At 40.9% G+C, this 17,193-nt stretch overlaps 1 protein-coding gene across 1 annotated transcript in view; it reads right to left on the bottom strand.

Annotated features, from left to right (window-relative positions):
- Positions 1 to 1,535: 1,535 nt before the first annotated feature.
- The window catches only part of ADAM23 (ADAM metallopeptidase domain 23), a 131,408-nt gene continuing 115,750 nt past the window's right edge, over positions 1,536 to 17,193 (bottom strand). Inside the window, exons 24-25 of the mRNA XM_031033128.2 lie at positions 12,128 to 12,218; positions 1,536 to 5,189 (exon numbers count right to left, since the gene is read on the bottom strand). Coding sequence (XP_030888988.2) covers positions 5,141 to 5,189; positions 12,128 to 12,218 — 140 coding nt within the window. The 3' untranslated portion in view covers positions 1,536 to 5,140. The remainder of the gene's footprint in view (positions 5,190 to 12,127; positions 12,219 to 17,193) is intronic.

The raw sequence follows: 17,193 nt of genomic DNA on the forward strand, positions 1-17,193 counted from the left end.
TCTTAGACTAGTGAACTCTTGTCATCTCTCAAGATAGTTCAAAACTCACTTCTTTCAGGAAGCCTTCGTGCATCCCTCTCCCACCTGCCCCACATCAGTTCTCATCTCTCCCATTCATGATGTTGTCTGTCACAGTTATCATGTATCTCTCTCTGCTAAATTGTGAGCAACTTTAGACCAAGGATTTCCTTCTGTTACTTCAATTCAATGTTACTCCACAAGGAGTTCCTGGCATAGGGGCTTAATAAATATTTGTTAAATGAGTATATTGATAAATGGAAGTCCCTAACCCTTGCACATTAACCTAAAGGGTGCCTATCTTAAATTCCAAAAGTGACTTAAGAATTCCATTGTGAGGGGCACCTGGGTGGCTCAGTCAGTTAAGCGTCTGCCTTCTGTTCAGGTCATGATCCCAGGGTCCTGGGATCCAGCCCCAGGTGGGGCTCCCTGCTCAGCGGAGAATTTGCCCCTGCACCTCCCTCTCCCACTCCCCTCCCTCTGCCCCTCCACCCGCTCGTGCGCTCTCAAATAAATAAAATTAAAAAAAAAAAAAAAGAATTCCATTGTGAGCATATGGATTATCTACTTAATTATTCACATCCAAGTTTTAACTCTAGGGCTGCTGTTCTGTGTCTAGGGAGTTTCTGGTTTCAGACCACCTTTCTCAGTCAGTATCCAAGGGAGCATGGGGGAGAACTCAGTTCAAAGTCAACCTCAAAAACAGAATGACTTAAAGGAAAACACATCAAAAAAATCAGAAAATTCTTTTAAAGTCAAATTTAAATGATACTCTTACGTGCTTTCTGGTTTAAAGTATGATATTTGTATTATTTTAAAGTGTTTCTGTATTTCTTTTATTACATGAAATGACAGAGAAGCAAATGAATTATGGTGAATGGACATAAAATTTCCATGAGATTATTCAGCTTGGGTAGAAGAGGCTCTTGGAGGGGAATCTTAAATAAGGGGACTGAGAGGATAAGCTGATGATGGCTGGAAAAATAAACAAGGGTGACGCTATGAAAGGCAGGCAGAAGTTTCAGTCACACTATTAAGTTTGAACTTCATCCTAGAGGAGATGAAGAGCCCCTGTGAACTTTCAGCAGAAGAACGATGTGGTCAGATCAGCCTCTTTGCATGTCAGTGTGCTAGATGTATGTGAGTTACCTGTGTCTGCTGAGGCCAAACCAAGGATGGAGGAGACAGACTGAAAGACATCTGTAAAGAAGGAATATCATTTGGGGACCAATCCCATGGGAGCTGTGAGGAAATTCCTTCCTTCGAATGTTTTTGATAAAACGATTTATTGTATAACCAAATACTTCCATTCTCTTTATAGCTTGATTGTAAATTTGGTACCAGGTCAAAAGTGTGGATCTTATTACTAGCCATCCCCTTTAGATGCAGAAGAGAGACACTAAAGAAAAAAAATTGATAATGGTATGATCCTAAGGTGGGTTTTTTTCCCCCCTGATTTATAAGAGGCAGAGCATTTCCAATAAATCTGATGAAACTGAATTCTAATCAGAAACAGGTTTCTCATGAATCAGAGATTTTATTTTGCTCCATTGACTGCTTAAATTTTAAGTGAGCCTTTGATTGAGAAGCCCGTGCTAAAACTCTTGACATCAGGCACATGGCCATTGATTCAACACAAGATAACACAAAAAAGGGGGCCTAAGAAAATTGATCAAAGTATAAAGCTACAACAGTCTATGTTAACAAAGATTTTAATACACACTTGACTAAAAGATGCATACAATGACTACTGAATCTCCATTCATAGGCAGCCAACGAAATTATGAATGAATTTATTAACTTCAAACAAAACTTCAGGTTGTACACTTAAAAAATTACAAACCATTTAAAAACGAAAATTAACAATGGAAGCAACAATGACTATAAAATATGATGGGATGACTTGAAAGAAAGGTTCAAGTATTGTTTGTAAAGTTCTTCAGACACTGGAGTCTTTGAGAAGTTTGTGCATTTCCCATCTTTGCATAGTAAAAACAAAAACGAAAACAAAAAACGTACTACTTGGTAAAACTCCACAGCTCTATGTGATTCATGTTTCATAACATGCACCTATGTGTACCGCTCATTTATCTAATAGGAGTAGCACTAATTCAGTGGGCTCATGCAGTATCCCAGGTGAGCAACGAAGTTAGCGCACACCTCCTCATCCAGGTGTCGTTAATTAATGCAGCAAAGAGCAGATGAAATGGGAACTTGTCACCACTTAACGCTAACTCTTGTTGGGTAACAGTAAGATGGCGATACGCTTATGCTTTGAGCTCAAATTCATAAAAAGGACTACTCTCACCACAAAAATCAGCAAATGAACGGCATGTGCAAGAGAAAAGACAGCAAAGAGTTCGGAACGACATAACCGAGTACCACCAAAAATAATTATAATCCATTGTTTAGGGTTGGTATGGGTGCATTATCTTTCATCTTCATACACAGGCAGCTTCAAGCTTGTGTATTTTACATATACACATAGATAATTTAACGTTGGAACATAGGTTCGGTTACCTAGGAGACTGCCAGTGTAACAAACAGTTACACCGACATTTGCCATTATGTACATAATACTTGGGGACCACTGTGGTCTGATTTAAAACGTAACATCGCACACTTACAATGTTGTCTGTGAAATGCTCAAAAGTTAATAATGGAGATTTAACTTGTTTTGTAACCACCGTGGTTTTGGTTCTGTGAAGTCACCCGTGGTGCCTCTGGAAGAGCAGTGAAATGTGTGTGGTGCACTCAGTAACAGGTGGAATTCGCTAGGGAGTAGGATCTAGCAACAAAGACAATACAGTGACAGGAAGAGATGCCAAGTAATCTGAGTTTCCTCTGGGCTGAAAGGGCCGTTGCCACTAGGTGGAGGGGCACAGCCTGTGTCTCATGAAGCAGAATAAGGCTGATACACCTTGTAGATAGCCCTGTTGTTACAATATAAATATACAGCTAGTTCTAGAGAAAGACTGCGGACCTGGGTAGCACCTAGTACTCAGAGAGCAGTAACAGGATTAAGATGTTAGGTGAGGTCAGCATACTGAAATTAAGGTTTCTGCTCTATGATTGTGATACTGCCGCAATTAAATATACCTGGGGAAAAAAACAACAACCCCAGTTTTAAGCAGTACACTTTTAGCACATTATCGCAAAAACTGTGAGACTGGTGTTATGAATCTTGCTGGAAAGGGACTGAAAGCCACATCTAGCAACTCATCTGGTTGTCATGAAGTGAATAGTAGGATGGCGTGTCCTGTTCCTGAAAAGGGGACGTTAGAGAAGTGCAGGCTCTCAGGGCGGGGGCTTCAGGAAAGCTCATCTCTTAAGCGGGTGCTGACCGAAGGACTCACGTACAAGTTTCTACATTCAAAACCAAGTCAGGACCACATTTCTTTATTCATGTATATACTGAACACTTGAACGGAAGCTATCTTGATCCTAAATGGAAGAAGAAAGCAGTGCCGGCGAAGGAAACTCGGAGGGACTTGGGAACCCAGATTACATCTGCACATCTGCCTGGAGGCAAAAGAAGATCACGAATTTGTGAGTAGTAGAATCCCATCACAATCCAGAACATCCCACAGACCAGTCACACACTACGGGCCCCCAACAAGATTTGTGGAAAACGCAACACACAGACGTAAAGCCCACGAGAGCCACGCTCACGGGAAAGCAGCCCCTGCTTCTGTGTCCATTAGCAGCTTGCCGCTGGGGCTCCACCACCTGTATCTCGAGGCGGAAAGATGAGGCATGAATGAGATATTGACAATAATCGATGTGAATAAAATGAAAAGCCTAACTTCCCCCCCACACCCAGTTTTTTAACATTGAAAAGTTATTTTTTAATTTAAGGCTTTAAGTTTATCCTCCTTTCACATTAAAGACAGGGAAAGAAAACTGTCAAAAACCAAAAACGCAAGTCATGAGCTTGGCACTTTTGTGATTCATACGAGAGGGTGTCTACTTTCTTACATTATATACATACATTTATAATGACATCAAAAAATGTTAGACTTGTCGGTACATATATTTGCATTTACATAATTTTTGTGTTTTTAATATGGGTTATTTAGTTGTTTGTGTCCCCCCGCCCCGCTTTTGCTTATTTTTGGTTTCAAGCATTTCATTTCGTTCAAGCATTTCCTTGTTAACTTGCACCTGTTTTGTGCCAAAACTCCCTGCATCTGTGGCTACATCTGTCTTTTTGAAGCAAGCCTCCAAATCACTGAACAACGTGTTATCAGAGAAGAGAGAGAAAAAACAGCGAAAAGAACCCAAAAGATGGGGAGCAAACAATAAACTCAAATCTACAGGGAACCTTTACAAGAAAAATATTCCAGTACAGACAAGTGAAAATGATGTGTCAAAATCTCTTATTTCCATATTTACATTTATAAAAGAACTATACAATAGCATCATTGTTCAAATTCCAGCTCCCATTTCCAAAGGATGCCTGGCCCAGGCAAACACACGAGGGGAAAGGGACTCAACAAGAGCTGGGGTCCGTGGAGTCTCTCGTGGCCCGGTCTAGACGAGGGGGTGAGGGCCAGGCAACCTCCGCGTGTTCCCGGGACGTCTTCACCTTGGGAATTCAGCTGCAGGTTTTGCTGTGGATTGGCTTGCTAGCTGCTTGTTGTAGATATGCCATGCGGATTTTACCCTTTCGAAAATTAGATCTTCATGCCACTGGAGTGTGTCATTGGTAGGAAAAGAAAAAAAAAATCATGCCAAATCATTTAGGAGATATTATGTGCCAGCAGGCTGAGGAAAGAAAAAAATTCATTTGCTATTTTTTATGGTTCTTTTATTGCACTTAATTTTTTGTTATTGTTCCTTCTTCCTTTAGTTAGAAAAAAAAAAAACGGTTCTGAAATAGTTCTTTTTAGAACATTGTCTTTTATCCCCTTTTCTTGACAGGTGGTGAGAGGGGTTCTTTGAAATTATTTCCCCAAAGGACAGTTTCCTTTTACCCCATCCCTGTCCCCAACTTCAGTCCTGTGGTCATTAACCACCCAGCGGTCTCGCTTACAGACTTAGCAGCTCCAGCAAGGGTGCAGCGGGCATGTCTCACCCAGAATCCAACAGTGCGAGGCACCGCTCACCCGCGGCCGCGGACTCAGATGGGCCCTTGCTGAGTGGGATCGAACCTCCGCTTCTTGACATTTCTTCCAGAGATGCAGGCAGAGAGGGAGAAATCCACAATATTAATCAGATCATGATGAGAGGAGGGTGATGATAATGACAACAACACTAGTTCCAGAGCAAAGTAATCAACTCACACGGGGGCAGACTTCCCAAAATAACTGGGGGCCCAGAACAGCTCACACGTTTGAACGTCTTTACAACATCTCCACTAGAGTACAGCCATTTGTAAAGACCAAAAGAAGCTTCGAGTTGTGCGTTTTAAATCACTGGAAGCCTCCGCAGGCCAATCGGTCTCTTATTTCGGAGGTAGAGGATATGGGCTAATTTTAACCAGACGAACATGACAGGAAGGGCTCTTCCCACATTCCAGGGGGCTACTAGGGGAGCTACGCAAAAACTCTGAAGGGCTCCTAGCTGCCTCCTTCCACCACTTGAGAGTTCTTTGTCAGTGGATCGGCCTTTGCCAAGAGGGCAAAGAGCCTTGTTCTACCCAGTTATCTTGCTGCCTTGATGTGTGAGCTCTTACCCCACCATGGAACAAGCATTTTTCATATCTAACAAGTTGAAAACGAGAGTGCACAGTAAGACAGTACACTCCAAGGAGAATGGACACAGGCTCGGGTTAGTTAAGCAAATGCAGCAGTTAAGCTTAGTGGAAATAAGCAAGTTAAAATGCCTTGCTCACAGTGTCCAGTCTCCTAAAAAGTGGTTCCTATGTTGAGAAAGAGAAAAAGGAAAGAACCAGCAAGACATTACAAGGCAACAACAGAAGTTGGTTGCAACCTCCCCATGGTCTGGCTTCATGTGGGGCATCAAGCAAGGGGGCTCATGCATTTAGTCTGCGCACTGGGCGGGTGCAACGCTGTCACCAAGGCATCATGCAAGACTGGAGCCCGAGGAGTCCCCGAGATCCCTCTCTCCCCTGCCCACTCAGGGCCGGCTGGGTACCCTTTCAGCCCTAAGTGCCAAAAAATTACAGTGTGTTCCTCCCCTCCGCCATGTAATTCAAAATAAAAACAATACCAAAGCTCAACATATGTATAAAGGCATCCCGCAAAAGTTCTCATTTCTCCCAAGATGACCACTTTGAGACTTCTCTTTCGAAAGAACAAAAATTGAAGAAAAAAAAAATAAATCTTTAAAGAAAATCTCCCTTTTCTTTCAAAAGGTTTCATTAAAATGGCTTCATTAATGGCCTAAGCCTGTGGTTTGCTGGCCTAGCAGATAATCCGCTGCTGCAGACTCTATTTGCAACAAGGCTACTTCCTTTTTTCCCCAGTCCCGGTCACCTCCAACCACCCGCTTTTGAGTCAGTATTCTTGAAGGCAGGCATTATGGCTGCTTTGGGACCCAAAGGGCACATCTCCCATAATGCATCCGGCACAGAGTTCGTTGGCTGAAGCTCAGCACCCATGCTTACAACCCACACTCACAGCCCTTAAGGGCAGGTGTATAAGCAACAACTCTCCCCGTGAGTCAGATGGCGAAAAACAAGGACTGCCTGACCTTGCCAAATGACCCCGAAGGACCAGGGACTCCAACCAATTTAGCTATCTATTGCTGGAACTGGAGAGAAATGCGAAACTAATGTCCCCTCAATTAAAAACGAATATAGAGGAAAGATCGAGCCAGCTAGGGCTGTGCGTGTAAAGGACTATATTGCTCACATCTAAATCCCCTTATTCAAGTTCGGGGAAAGGCAGATAAATAGCCATGTCCGAGGTCTTAACTGCAATCCAGTCCATTTTTAAATGCAGATAGGCCTTTCCATTTCAACCTGGAATACAGTCAACCTCCAGGGTCCAAAAGCTTGTGCTCTAAAGTCAGTGTTGGAAGGTTAGATTGCGTTATTTTAAAGAAAATCTATTTTACAGGGTGAATGCATTCCCAGGCCAGACCAGGAGGCCGTGCCACCCTGTAGAACCCTGTGTTTCTGCGGGAAAGTGGACTCTGAAGACCAGCAGGGCACCACATTTCCTCCACAGGCATCCCAGCAGAAGGAAGGCAGGGCCCTGCGATGAGGACAGAGAGGGACCCTCCCGTGGCAGGCTGACTGGGAGGGCTCCTCGCGTATCAACTGCAAAACTACCACGGCGACTTGTGAGAACTCACCATATATGACAACTGCCTGCCCTGAATTTTCTACAGGAAAAAAATCTTTTCTTTCCATTTTAATGTGAAAGCACAACTATCACAGGTAGATGTTCGCTGCCTCCCTTCCCCAAGTGTTTTCATCTGAATTCCCTCCGCTCACTAGGATTGGGAAGGCAATGAACTTTCTCATCATAACCCGTGAGGTATTTCTGGATCATTATACAATATTAGCATAACCCATAAGCTTTGCATTGACCCAGTTTTCATCAATCTTTATGCCTGAAAAACCTGTACTTTTGTCCACAATATATGTTATATGTATATACATCTATACAAAATTAAAACAAAGCTCTTCAGGTAACAACAGGCATCTCCGGTTTATAAACCCTTTAGTTCCTTCAAGGGTATATATTTACCCACCGCTATCACCTTCTTATCTTTCCACAGCGAGTCGTCACTGCCCACCAAAAACCCCTCCCTCAACCCCTCCTAGGCCACCTCTGACAGCGTTCACTTCCCTAGAGGGCTGAGTCAGGGAGCTGACCTTGGGTCTTCCTGGCCAGCCTGCTAGGTCTGAGTGAGAAAGTGCCTAACCCAGGAGCTACAGGATTTAAGGGAATTAGGCTCCTGTTTCCCACTGGGATAGGGTCATGGAATTCAGATAAGCAGCAGCTTGGTTTTCCTCATAGAAAGACTAGCTACAATTGATTCCACTTCCTAATTCTACAAAAATCAAAAACAAAAGACATTTACTCTTTCGAGAAAATATAATTAGCAGTATTAAATTCCTTCCAAATTTCATCCAACTTGACATGCAAAATTGCAACTTTCCTTGTGATAAACCCAGATATGATCCTTTACATATCATTTATGTGAGTACCTTTTCTTTAGCATGTCCTCTGAAATGGAACACAGCAGGCCAAACAGAATTGCTTACGGTCAAAATCAGGCTCAGTAAGAACTTGTAACCCAAGTAACTTCTCATAGAGAGGAAATCACGGTTACTATACAGACTTATTAAAGTAACACTTTCAATGTCAAGAGCAGCTCTGCCAAGCGTATGACCACTACTGCCACTGAATGACGTTGAGAGAACAAGTGGTGGGAAAGTGGGACATGGTGATAGGGCTCCATAGTCTGAGGCACGGTAACATGGTTGGAAGAGCTCAAGACTCATCCCCCAATCCAGTCAACAAACTATGTCACTGATACCTTCAAGTTCTTTATCACCTAGAATTTCTTTCTGACCACCATCGCTTATGGTCATCACATACTTCATAGTCCTGTAAAATAACTATATTGCTCACATCTCATTCCTATATTCACATTTAGGGAATGTCCAATAAAAAAAACCATGTCCAGGGTGGGACCCGCAATTCCGTTCATTTTCAAATGGAAACATGAAATCCTCTTTTCATGTATTTGTTACCTTTCCTAAGATTTAGAGAAGATGCTACTAAAATGGTCCTCCATCTACTTGATTTTGCTAATGTCTAGTAAAGCAACAGCCCTAAAAATCAAATCGAGCAGCATTACTGTTCAAAACTGAACAGAGGCTATGAGTCTTCACGAGTCAACCAGGACCAAGGCTTGCAATACTCTGTAGCACAATCCCTAGCTTTACTCTGTGTGTGCAGGTGATGGAGAGGGCTTGTAAACAGATGCAGATTTGGGGGGAAAAGTTGGACAAATGAGTGTGCCAAGAACCTACCTTCATTTTTCACAGGATTTCTCAGAGTACTAATGCTCCAAAGACTGGGGATCCATAAACTAACTACTTCTGGAGTATGGGATTAACTGAAGTTACCACACGTTACCCCATGTATCAGAATATGTTCAGTGAAATAACCTACCAAATAAAGCATTTTTTTTTTTCTTCTCGGGAGTTTTACAACATTGCTTATGGAAGTCTTGTTTGCATTAAGCAAAGCTTGCAGGCTCTGTTATTCTGCTAGAAAGATGTCATCTAGACTTATATTGTTTTTTATCACAATTATCTTGACCAAACTTCATTATCATTTATTCACAAGGTGCACACAGTCCCACACATGCATGCACACTCACAAAGACTCATGCTTTTTACCACCTATTTCAGAGGAAATATGGCTTAAGAAAAAAATCTACGGAGAATGGCAGACATTGTCAGGGGTCAGAGCATAGCTGTTTCCTCATTTATACTTGAACGGGTCACGTATGGTATGACACTTCTTCCACATTTAAATAACTCGCAGTGTTCCACCTCAAGAAATGTGACTTTAGGAAAAAGCAGTACTTCCCATGAGCAGTTAGTATGTTTTCCTTTAACCTAAAAGGTTATGGACCCTCCAAATCCTCAGGCGACTTTGCTACTTGCTTTGCTTTTCTCTTCTAGTAAAACACAATTCCAGGAAGGATTTCCAATGACAGTATTTAGAGCAATCTCTTTTACAAACTATTTCCTACTTCTGATCCTAAATGACCCTCTTTTGTATTTACACTGAACTCAATGAAAAACCTAAAGACTTTCAGTTCAATTAGCAAATAACTTCTAGACCAATAGTCTCCAAAACTGCCCAAGTTGGGGGGAACCTAACCTGCATCATTGGGCACCCAAAGCCTTTTCTTGCAAAGTAGAAGTAGTTATTTAACGTTTAATATAAACCACATGGCTACTCTTAAAAGCTAAAGCAAATTCAGATCCTCAGAGAGCAACCAATAGTCATCACGAAGAGCAGTGGATTCTCCAAGTTTAAACTCCTAACGTTCAAGAATTATTCTGTGCTTGCTTTTTTCTTTGCTTTAGGCCATAAGTATACTTCACGTTATTGTGTGCGTCCCTACAGCGTTTTCCTCTGCAGTAACTCTTAGGGTCCCAGGGCACGGGAAGGGGCATTGGCTTAGCGCAGCAGAATGCGTGTCTGCACGGTAGTCCCCACTCGGCGGCCACCAGAGGCTGCTTCTCACCTCACTAGGTGTCCATTTCCCCTTCCTTTTCTCTGTTCTTCTGATGATTAGACATGTCTCTCAGATACAAATAATCTGCACAGGGCCTAATCCACTTACATACACAGTGATAAAAGCTTTTCCATTTTTCCCCAAAGAAACATGCAATTCAAGCTGTGCACTAGGCCAGGCCACTGTTTTGAGGTCCTGCTACAGAACAGTGCTCTTGTCTCCAAAGGCCGAGATGGTCACAATTTGGCATTGTGTGGCTGGACAGAAGAAGATGCACAGGACTGTTTTCCAGGCCTTGAAACGGAGGCTTCCTGATGCCAAGAAGGCTTAAGCTTGGGCACGAGCCAAATTTATTTTTCTTGAAGCATATTGATGAAAAAGTTCAAGGGAGCATTATGAAATAATAACAGATCATGGAACTATCATAATGTGCCATGACTTTTTTACAGTAATATGGCACGAAGAAAAATTTTTGCTTGAATTAGGCCAGCCAAAACCAAACAACAACAACAATATATATGTCTTTTGTTGTTGTTGTTGTTGTTAGGTACCGTGAGTGACTCATTATCCGGGCAATGGTTTGTTAAAACCACAGTGAGAAATTCAAATTTGAGTTGCCCATTTTGTGTGTGGTTTTGAAAACGTAATGATGCCATTTGTTTCGGCAAACAAGTTCAAGGTTACAAATATCTCTGTAGAAAGAAAGTACCGTTTGATAACAACTTTCCAAGTTGAAGCCACTCAACAATATGTAGGCTTACTCATTAAATCTTAATATGATAACAAAATTAGCAGAAAATGTTGAATGTATTTAAATCATCGTGTGGTTTGTTTTTCCTCATAATCAGTTTCTAATAACATTTTATCTGGTTTCAATATTTTGAATTTGGGATTCAAAATGTAAAATAGCATAAAGTTCATAATTAATGCAATTATTCAGATAATCCAAGTAAAAAACTTCCTCTATTGAGTAACCAGATGGAGGCAAAGTGGGCTTTGAATTTAGGTAATGGTCTTATTTCCCACTTAAATCTGTTTCTATAGATCCGGTTGGGACTTAATTTATCACACAGAGTATTTGGCATAGGAAGTCTTATCTACACATCATAATAATCAAGCCACCACAATATGAAAAGATATAAAAATTAATTATCCAATGAATCTGAGCTATGAAAACACCTAAACCTGATAAGTTAGCTTTACAAATTTTGATCATAATTAAGGTTGATTTGTGAATATCTGCCATGTGTATTTGAACAAACCTAGTTCAGTGATCAATGCACGGTCCAAACTAAAAGTTACTATGGAAAACATACCAGTTAATTTGCAGTTAATCAGAAAATATTTAAGTATCACAAAGCCACAGATTTCAAATTCCAATGTGAAACCAATTCAGTTGGTTAGGGAATTAATAAAATTTTTTAGATCTATTTTTTATAAAATAATGAAGCTTTTCAAATCACAAAGCTATGCATAATGTGTTATGTGTGAAAAATAATGAACAAATAGTTACTTAGGTTGTGCAAACCTCAACATGTCAGTGGAACATAAACCAATTTTAAACAGATACAAAGGATTTATAGCCACTTATTTCCGACTATCTCTTTTCCCAATTATCCTGTATAAAAAAACATTATCTCAGGATGCTTGCCCCTAAAAGCTGGAGTGTCTTCTGAAGAACCTCTACTTTGTTCTCCTGAAGCTCGTGCACGTGAATGCCTTCTACATTTCCTGTTCTCCCCCTAGCCTGAAGATGACACTTGAGGTTCCAGGTTTCTTCTTTCCTAACCCATTTCTCAAGAAAAATAGTTACTTGTAGCAGTTTACCGTTAAACCTTGCAATCTTGTAGCAGGAACTCAAAACTTGGTTATGTAAGCAGAAAAGAGAAGTGCCAGAGCCACTGAGAAGCAGACATGCGCTGTTGCTTACTTAAATCCCCATCCTGTGCCCCCAAGGACAATAGCTGCTACCAGGATGGCACCAGCGATGGAGCCTATTATGAGATTGGTGGCACTAGGACCTGTGACAAAGGATCATGGGAAGAAAGTCATATGAGCCAACGACTGTCGTTACCACAAGGGAAAGGCAGTTAAGCGGTTTTAGGAAGTAAATACCCTGCATAAAAAAAAAAAAAAATTGCTAAACACTTCAATCGCCTTTATTGACTCAGCTTAATTGCACTTCCGATGCTATGGAGAGCTACTCCTTGGAGAGGAATTGCCTCTACGTCTAAAGCTTCTGCACCGCTGACAATTAAGTTCCTTTAAATTCACCTTCCACAGAATTTGAAGCGAATGTGCCCCAACGGCCGGCACTGCTCATCTTTCTTCTCCTCCTCCATCCCAATATCACGAATCAAACAAGCAAAAGAGCACATCAAGAACACAGATGCATTAGAATTAGCTCTACCTGACTGGCCAGTGAGGGCAGGAAAAGAGGGGAAAATATTCTAATCAAGTGCTCTTTCAAGCCCCACACCAAGTGGTCTGGAGGCTACGTTTTTGTTTTTTTTTAATCTCCCACGTGGAAACAGTACACATTTAAAAGTCAGAAGGAGGTTACTAATAAAGATCTGCTTTTGAAGCTTCGCTCTCAGAGATGCATTTCTTCACTGTACGGATCCATACAGTGTTGAAACAATGGCATTCATCTGGGGAATTCTGTGGGAAATGGAAAAAAGATTCTGCAGGTTCAATTGAGACTATCTTTCAAGTTCCCGTTTGCAAGTTGAGGCTTGGAGATAGATTTTAAAAAGGGAGCAGAAAGGACAGCAAGACAGAAAACACAAGGTGGAGTTTCCATTTATTGTTTGAGTCCGAGGTGACACGCAGGACAGCATATCCTCTCCACTCACAGGGGAAAATGCCTTAGCTCTCGAAGTTTTCAATGTAAGCAACATTAACTTTAGTACAAGAATTATTTTGAATATCACATCCTTCAGGATGCTAATACATAGGTACAGGGCCCCTAACAGCAAAATACTTCCAGTCCTAACTGAATGCCCTGTTCCAGAAGTCACAAAGCCACTTTTGGTATTTTCCCTAAACCCCTTGACTTTGTGAATATATCCATTTCTGTGTAAAAAATTATCTTTTCTGCTCACATTGGTGCCCTCAACTGTGTACATAAATGGATGCCACTTTGAGCAGCACTAAAATTGTGTGCATCACATGTTTTTAACTCAGAGACCACCCAGTGCTTGTGAGGGTGAGTAGAAAGGTGGGGGGACAGCTGCAGTGGGGGTTTGGGGATGTGGTCTCTTCAGGCTCGTGGGCTTGTGACACGTTCTTAAGACTAACCACTGAGGTCCTACAGAACACACATCTCAGTGGCTTTCAAAAATGCACGAATATAACAATTAGTAACAGGAGAGCAAGAAAAGCAGGCTGGTTACTCTGCATTGAGCACTTACAATGTGCCAGGTGTGGTTCGAAGCACATGACAAATATTAGCTCACTGGATCCTCACAAAAACCATACGAGGTAGGAATTATGACTATCCCTGTTTAATAGAAGAAGAAACAGTGGCTTCTAGAATGTAGTGACAGAGGCAAGATTTGAAGACTGATTTGTCTTTGAAGCTTATGCTATAAATCAAGGGTCAGCAAGCTATAGCCCATTGGCCAAATCTGGCCCCACTTCCTGTTTTTGCGAAGAAATTTGATTGGAAGACAGCCACACTCATTAGTTTTCATGTTGTTTACAAGTTGCTTTTGTGCTAAGACAGCAGAGTCACAAGGTTGTGGCAAACATCCTGTGACCTGCGAAGTCGAAACTATGTACCTCCTGGCCCCTTACAGAAAGTCTGCGAACCCCTGCTCTAATGAAACATTCCGTTTATACGTATTTCCTTCCCACACTTTAATACGGAAACACATTTGGAAACAAACATTGAGAAAATATTTATATTTCCATGTACATTATGCTTTAGGCATGATTTGCACTTTACTAGCTCAGAACACAGGCTGGGATTAGAATCAATACATAATTCATGAGAAATGATTCCTGATTTACAATTATAAACTAAGGAGTAGAAATAAAAGCCCCCACTCCCGCCCTCCCCAAAAAAATCCCAAACACACAAAAAAACCCAAACCTTCTGTTCATGGAATCCTTAGTGACTAGATGAACATGACACTATCAGCTAAGCTAGGAAGTATTAAAACAATTTGTATTGTGCTATTGTGGATTTTTAAAAAATTATATTTATGATTTAGCAATTAAGGCAAAATTTAGAAATCGAGGGAAAACAATCAGCTAATAAACAAAAATAGTGCATCAAGCAAGGATAATAAATAACAAATCTATTTTTAGAAAAAAAATACACTTATACGGACTTACCTGTCACAACCAGAAATAGGCACAAACCAACAAGACTGGAAGGGAGGATGAGAACAAAGCCTGGTAACAAGGACCATGCTTTACGAAGAATACCTTAGGGTTTGCCTATTCTCTAAGGCTCAAGGGGAAAATTATTAAAATTCACCCCTTAGTTGGTACACTGCAGCACATCACAATTATGGTCAATAAATAATCTAAAAAACAACACTGGAATGATTTTTTTTTTTTTTTTAGAAAACTACCTTTCTTCAAGGAGGAATTTCACATAAATGTATATATAAAATTTCCCCTGGAAAAGGAATGTTACTTCTATATATAATCCAGTCAGCAGATCCAAGGTGAGATTTTTTACAAGACAGAGTTTGTTTTCTCTAAAGATGTTACCTCTGTCCTACTCCTTTTTTTTCAAAGGAGTAAAGAGAAACAAAATATCTTTTTCAGTGTTTCTAGCTGTCTTGAGATAACTAGCTTCACAGTCCCTACCAGTGGGATGTTGAGTGAGCAGATGCAAGTCTAGTCAAAGTCCTTCAAACCAAGGGAGAGAAGGTTCAGGTAATCTTCAACACAGAGCAGGGCCTTCGGGCCTGCGCCCCTCTTAACTGCTGTTTTAGTGCCTGGGTCTCCCAGGCTCCGAATGGAAGAGCATCCGTGGGCTGTAATTATTGGGACTAAGGAGCAATGTGTGTAATAGGATCAACATGCCCATAGTTTGGATCGGTTGAGTAGAGGCTATCCGGTAATACTAGTCCTCTCTCCCTGGGCCACTGGGAAGTGTTACCACCATCCCCGTGAACACAAAGACAGCGCATGAAGGGGTATTTCTGTCATCTATAAGTGTTCTCTAGAATTAGAGAGAGAGGGAAAAATCGCAATACTCTTTTGGTCTACAGATTAGCAACCCCATGAAAGCAATATCCCGTGGAGAACTGACAGCTATTCTGAGGATGTGGATCAAGTACAGAGCAACCTAAATAAAGGCGCAAGAAGAGTTTATATTTCTGTGAGAGATCAACAGGCAAGAGATACAGAATTTACTTATTAATGCACTGGTTACTTTTAAGACAAACCACCAGATAATTTGCAACTATTCACTGAAGGTTTTGCAGGTTTGGATAAATATATCTTTCTTCTTCATACTCTTAGGTCCCAAATATTTATGTAAACTTCTAATCTGAATTATTTTATGTGAAAAAAAATAAAGGCAATATCCTACCTATCTTCTTTTAAAAAATTAAGCCAAAGCCTCCCCTATCGCTTTGAGTGGAAAAGATATTAGTGACTATCATTCAGATTATCTTAAAAAGAAGCTACAACTGTTGATAATTCCTAGTTGGATATGTGGATCTATTTGACTGGTGAAGATTACATTCATTAAAGGAATTCTAATGAAACACTCGTATAAAAGCTTTTTTTTTTTTTTTGCCAATAAAAAATAATGAAAATAAAAGGTCTGTATCTTAAAATGACTTTTACAAGTAGAGGAGCAATGGAAGCTTTTGGACCATCGTCTTAATTGTGAAGACATCATAAGCACCCCAGTATTATTTTATGCCCCACATTGTTCCAGACAGGAGAAGGTTCTTCACTGCACGAGAGAACCACACGACACAAACACATCCAAATCACACCACAAGTTGCACTAGCATGGGAAATACGTCAACGAGACAACACATGGTAGGGGCCAGGTACCAAGGGTCAGCTCACACACCAGGAACCACACAGAAACACTCTGAAACTCACAAAGATGCTTACTCTATTCCCCACCCTGTGCCTCCAAAAATCACCCCCAGGGCCAGAATGGTGCCTGCCACTGCACCTATTAGCCTGCTTGTGGCCATGTTCACTGTGTGGAGGGAAAACGGAGATTGTTTTTAACACAGGGCATTAATTACACACTGATTTTGCTAACACACAAAATAATCTATTTAGGAAATGCTTTGAGAGTCAGTTAAATACTGACATCTTTCCTTTACGATTTGAAATGAAGGTCTACAGACCCGCCTAGGATATTATACCTGAGGATAATTTCGGTAATTTTGAGGATAATTAAACTTCAAACTCCACAAACCCTTCTTAAAAACATCATCTCTTATCAACACTCTTCAACACATAAATAATCTAATTGGAGTTAGAGTTCCTACAAGGAATGAGTTGGAATTAAAATGTCACTTAAATTGCATAACAGCAAGTCTGGATTTTAATTACAAAGTAACAAACCATTAATATACTTTATAAACTTCTCAAACTGCAAAATATGCCTAAGACGCTACGTGTTTTTGAAATTCGGAACTTTTTATCCAATTTTGTGAAAATCCTTAAAATTTAAAACAGAGTATCTTTAAAATTAAGTGTATTTTCACCTGGAAGTGTGTATTTCACATAATTCTGCAACGTTTGGACTTCTGTCCTGGTAGTTGGACATTTAGGTGTTTTTTTACAGTTTCCAGGGCATAAACTATTCACTGAGAGAGAGTTAGGGTCGCCCGGAAGCTTTGGACCGCCCCGTGGTAGATTACTGAGTGGAGACACTCCATCCCCGCACCTCACCCCTTCCATGCAGAGCTTTCAGATGCTGCAAAAAGGGCCTGCAATAAGCAGAGGTCCCCAAGCTGCTCTCCACACAGGCAAGACGAAGCGTAGTGTTGAAGCAGGAAG

The sequence above is a fragment of the Leptonychotes weddellii genome, chromosome 3 (assembly GCF_054177405.1).
Source record: "Leptonychotes weddellii isolate Sample4059 chromosome 3, ASM5417740v2, whole genome shotgun sequence".
In the NCBI taxonomy this organism is placed as follows: Eukaryota; Metazoa; Chordata; class Mammalia; order Carnivora; family Phocidae; genus Leptonychotes; species Leptonychotes weddellii.